The 5044-nt window shown below is 28.7% G+C and overlaps 1 protein-coding gene across 4 annotated transcripts in view; it reads right to left on the bottom strand.

Annotated features, from left to right (window-relative positions):
- The window catches only part of LOC106682219 (uncharacterized), a gene marked incomplete in the record, with an annotated part of 35453 nt that overhangs the window by 21254 nt on the left and 9155 nt on the right, over window positions 1-5044 (bottom strand). For 2 of the 4 annotated variants that reach the window (XM_067052972.1, XM_067052975.1), the window contains 1 exon segment: window positions 4409-4465. In XM_067052972.1, the coding sequence (XP_066909073.1) occupies window positions 4409-4465 (57 nt within the window). 4 annotated transcript variants of the gene reach the window in all.

Below are 5044 nucleotides of genomic sequence, written 5' to 3'. Positions count from 1 at the left end.
TTGTTATATAATAAAAGCTGTTGTGATAGATTATCCGGACTTATAAAGAAATGTAAATTGTTTTGAGACTAAAATTTATTTTATTTAAACAACTAAATCTTTTATGTTCTAGATCTTATACTTCAAAAAAATTTCAACAGAGCTTATCATTTCACCCTAATTCAGTACCCCATTTAAAATCCTGACACTTGGTTTTTATTTTATCTTTTTCGGATGAAGGGAAGAAGAGGATATAATGTTCACACACACATATTGAAGGACTCAAAACCAAAACGATAATTTATGTACAACACTCTCTGCATGACGCGGTGGAGAGAAAAAATGAGGAATGGTATCAAGGCATCGCTTGAAGAAGCAGAAAGAAGTTCACGAAGTTGCAACACTCACCATTGGAGGATGCAGCAGCAAAGTAATGTGTTCAATAAACAGGGCATGCAGCAGTCAGAGTCATCACGGGCGGGACCTAGAAGTAGTTTATAATTTTTTTATCAATTGCCAAAGGAAGTTTTCTAACCAACAAATCTTTATTTATTTTTATTCATCAAATTTAACAAAAAAAAAAAATAAAAAAACTATTTAAAGCTCACTTTTGAAATTCGCATGCTACCTAGTTTTTTGATATATTTAATTTAATAAACTACAATAATAAGTAATAAAAAAATAAAAAATAATTAATGAATTAAATGAAATACCAAAAATCCATTATTAAACAATTATATATGGTTTTAATATTTTATAAGAATCATTTAAGAAGAATTAATAATTCCTTAATAAGAAATGGTTAGTTTTATTGATTTTTAAAAAACTTATCTGTATTTAAAATATCGGATTTGTTTGTTTTAACATTAATAAAATTAAATCTGTAAGTGCACTTGATCTAGAATCCTAGAATCCTCTACCCATCATCGTGATGAAGGTCTACTCGCTTCCCTGATGTTTCTGTAACTTAGGTGTAACTACATACTTCTACCAATTTCTCCTAGAATTACATAAACGATCAACGATATCTCCTCCATCATGGTATCTTATTTAGGTATTATTTTTTAAATAGAAATATGATTGCACTTGAGTTTAAATAAATTATGTTCAGTATACTGATTTAAAGTACCATTAAAAAATCTTGTTTTGAAAAGATACGAGTTTTAGTTGTTAGCCTTAACAACCCTACAGCTGTAGAAAAGGGCCAAGAAATGAATCTTCAGCGATGAAAAAATATTCAAATAACTTACTTATTCCTTTTAATTTGTATTTAAATATTAAGTAATAAATACAGAGGGAGCGCGGTAGCACAGTGGTAAGGCACTATGCTACTAACTCAAAGTCCCTGGTTCGAATCCAGCTGTGACAAATGATTATTTTTTGTTAGACTGTAGCCGTGAGACAAACCTATGGGTTCTTTGGTCCCCCATCCTCATAAAGTGGATACCCTGAATTGGGGAAAAATCAGGCAGTTGAGTGTTTTCTTGAAAAAAATCATCTCCTTGTATACACGTTGTCCTAAATACAGTGCTTCCTTACGAAGTAAGGATTAACTGCCCATAGAAGAGATGCGTGATTTTTCTGTTATTAAACGCTACCCCAACACTAGAACTAATGGTATCAATTTATGTTGTCATTTTAAAAGCCCCAGACTCATACCTTTTAACAAGCTTTTTTAATATTTTCTAGGAAAAATTAAGTGTTTTCAAACCAGAATTTTAATTTTAAATATCACACTTTCTTGATCCAACTTTTTTTCAAATATTTTTTGAATATGCATAGTAATATTTTTTTTACAAAAGGAAAAGTACGCAATACCTAGTTTTCGACATTTTTCTATTTCCAATAAAATTTAATGACTACAGCTGAAATTTAGTCGGTTGCCTGGTAAACGGCCGGTGTTTGAAAAACTTAATCTCAAATATTTAAAAGTAAATATTTTAAAAAATTAAGAATATCTGAAGGATATATCCCAATTGAACATGAAATAGCGAAAAAAAAATCTAACATAAGCTCTATAAATTATATTTAATATATAGGTTAAACTATTGACTGTAAAATTGTAATTTTTAACTTTTTAACTCTATAATTTTGATAGTTCAAAATTTAAATTTTTTACATTATAAAAGAAAACATATATGAATCAAAAACATCAATAACACTTTTTCATTTATATTTTGTTCCCACAAGTAAAAGCGTGTTTAGTAACGACCCATATTGACCTGCATATTTACTGAAGCATTGCATGACCAGCAATAGAAGAAATAAAATTACTCCCAAGTTATACAGTGTGTGAGAATTGAGTGTCATATAAATGAATACTTTTATAATGAATGAGAAATAATTAATTATTACAGCATGGACTATATATGAAGGAGCTATGACTTAAAAATTTATCTTATTTATCGCATAAGTAAATAACAAAATTGAAGTATTTTTTTGTTTTTTTATTGAAACAAGACTTAGAGTTCTTAGCTGCCCATCAAGACACTTCTGTTATATAAAGGTGGAAATTACATCACTTAGTAGTTTAGCCTGATAGTTTAATATAGTTGATTTAGTAATTTAAGCAAAATATCATACTTTTTTTATTATGGCTATCTCAAAAACAAAACGTTGTATGAAACTGAAATTATATATTTAAGGTGAGTATAAGCCTAGGATGTGACAGCAACGTTTTCGTTTAAATGACAGACTGGAAGTGCCAGTTTAAATAATTGATTTTACACATTTTTAAGATTTTCTCATGAACGGCCACAAACGATTTTGGTTAAGCCTCGGTAAATAAATATAAAATTTAGTAGCCTTTCATATCAGCTTAGAATCATATTCATTGAAATAGCCTGGGCATCGCTTAAATGCAGATTTTTTTTTTAAAAAATTATAAAATAAAAATATCCAGGATGCGCCCAGAATAGTTCAATTAGTAATAAAGTATTTACTGTGAGAAAGCCCTGTAAAGTGGGAGGGGGGGCAAATCACTCACGATAAAAAGTTTTTTTAATATTTGAGTTAATCCATCCATCTTCTTTTATATATTAATTAATTTCAATCAAGGTTCTTCTAATTTAATTTTATTCGTTTGAAGTAATAAATAATTTCACATTCCACCTAGAAATGTCTAATCTTAAACGTGGGAAGACTTATTTCAAGGAGCGTACGTCAAAGTCGTGTGATTCCCGCACTGCACCATGTTTCCTTATGTAATTTTTATAATTTTATGACGTAATTAGGCGTTATAAGTTATTTACTTTTTTAGAAGTATATTTAGAAATCTATCATTATGACCTTCACGTATCTATTCCAGCTTTCTGTTTCCTCTCAGTTTAAAGAATATTGCCATTTTAAAAGTGTAGGTTTACTGCTTATTTTTATATTAATTATGCTTATATATTTTATTAAATTTGTTTCCTCAGAATGGTTTGTAATCTTACAACGTCCTATTTACCGTCCATGGTAACAAGCAACAATAAATGACATGTACACTAGATTTTGACTAGCTTTGCATGATGATATGCCATTACTCCAACCAGAGTCGGGTCAACATAGCAAATGACTTGGTAGGTTAATATGTGGTACATTTATGATTAATCTGCTTTAATATTTTTAACTATTTCTTAAGTTGAAACAGGAAAATTATTTTGATCCAGTCTTCAGATTTTGCTTTACCAGGAGACTCTTAGTAAGATTTTAAAAATTCGGGCTTTAATGTTTGTTTTTTTAAATTTTATTACTAAAAGTGGTTTATTATCTCAGAATTAACTATTTATATTAAAATGCGACAAGGTTAAAGAATCTAATACTTTCGATCACCGCTTGGAATCACTCTCAGATTGAAAGAGATTCAAATATAAAGATCAAGTAAATTTTGTAATCCATATAAATTCTTCATTCTGACTTTATTTCATAAAAGAAATACTAGAAATTAATAACTAAGTTACATTTCTCAGTTTTGATAAACAAATTTAACATTTTTCCAGCATTATTCCCCACAATGTCGATGTATCGTGCCTAAATAATATATATGACTTATATTGAATATATTGAAATCTTTGATTTGATATTTTTTTTTTAAATTAATTTTAACGAAGTAAATTTTAGATCGTTTTGAGGTTAGTGTGACTACATTTTCGACATCCATCTTTAGACTAACTGTAGATACAATGACCGGTAGTTACGATGTGTAATAAGAAAATGAAATTCAGATGAAACGACAGATCAACAAAAATAACAGAACAAAGTTGCATGCAGGAATGTGAAAAGTTTTCTGAAGCCAACTACCAATGAAACAAAAATATACTGAAAAGACAAATATAGCATGTTCAGCTATTGACAAAATATAAGCCGCACAAGTCATATTTATAAATCTGCATCGATTTCTTTTTTTTTTTTTACAATCACAAGCTATCAACATGTTTGTTTAACTCACCATAGGCTGGTGTGGCATTGTATGCGGGTGATGCAGGGTAGGCATCAAAAGCGGCACCTACAAGTTGTTTTTAATAAATTTAAACAAACACCTTTTTAAGAAATTATATTTTATTAAATGATAAATAAGACAGAAATGTCGATTTCACAGTTTTTTTGCACTAAACATAGAGGAAGACCGAAATCTGAGTAGACAGAATGAATAAATGAGTTCTTATTTGTCATTTTTCTATTTGTTAATTTATAAGAAATTCAAAGCAAACTAACAAAAATTAAACAAACAAAGGAATATTACGTTTATTTTTATTATTATTATTTTTTTTTTAACAATCTTTGTCCGTTGTTGAAAAAAACAACAGATATTTTACAGAATTCTGACCATATTTTCTAATATTGGTATTCTGTATTGTGGGTTTGCTTTTTGTCGGTTTATATTCCCTATTCTTATTATAATTCAATAAAAATGTAATAATTACACCTTGAACAGTTTTTTTTATTCTTATTTCTCTCAAAACTCACATTTTAATATTTCTGTATCAACAATTTTTTTGTTTTACAATCACAAACTATCATAGCTATCAACATGTTTGTTCAACTCACCATAGGCTGGTGTGGCATTGTATGCGGGTGATGCAGG

This window comes from Halyomorpha halys, unplaced genomic scaffold, assembly GCF_000696795.3.
Source record: "Halyomorpha halys isolate HHAL.00 unplaced genomic scaffold, Hhal_1.1 Scaffold23.1, whole genome shotgun sequence".
In the NCBI taxonomy this organism is placed as follows: Eukaryota; Metazoa; Arthropoda; class Insecta; order Hemiptera; family Pentatomidae; genus Halyomorpha; species Halyomorpha halys.
Note: the sequence above shows the minus strand (reverse complement) of the source record. Positions and strands in the feature narration are given on the sequence as shown.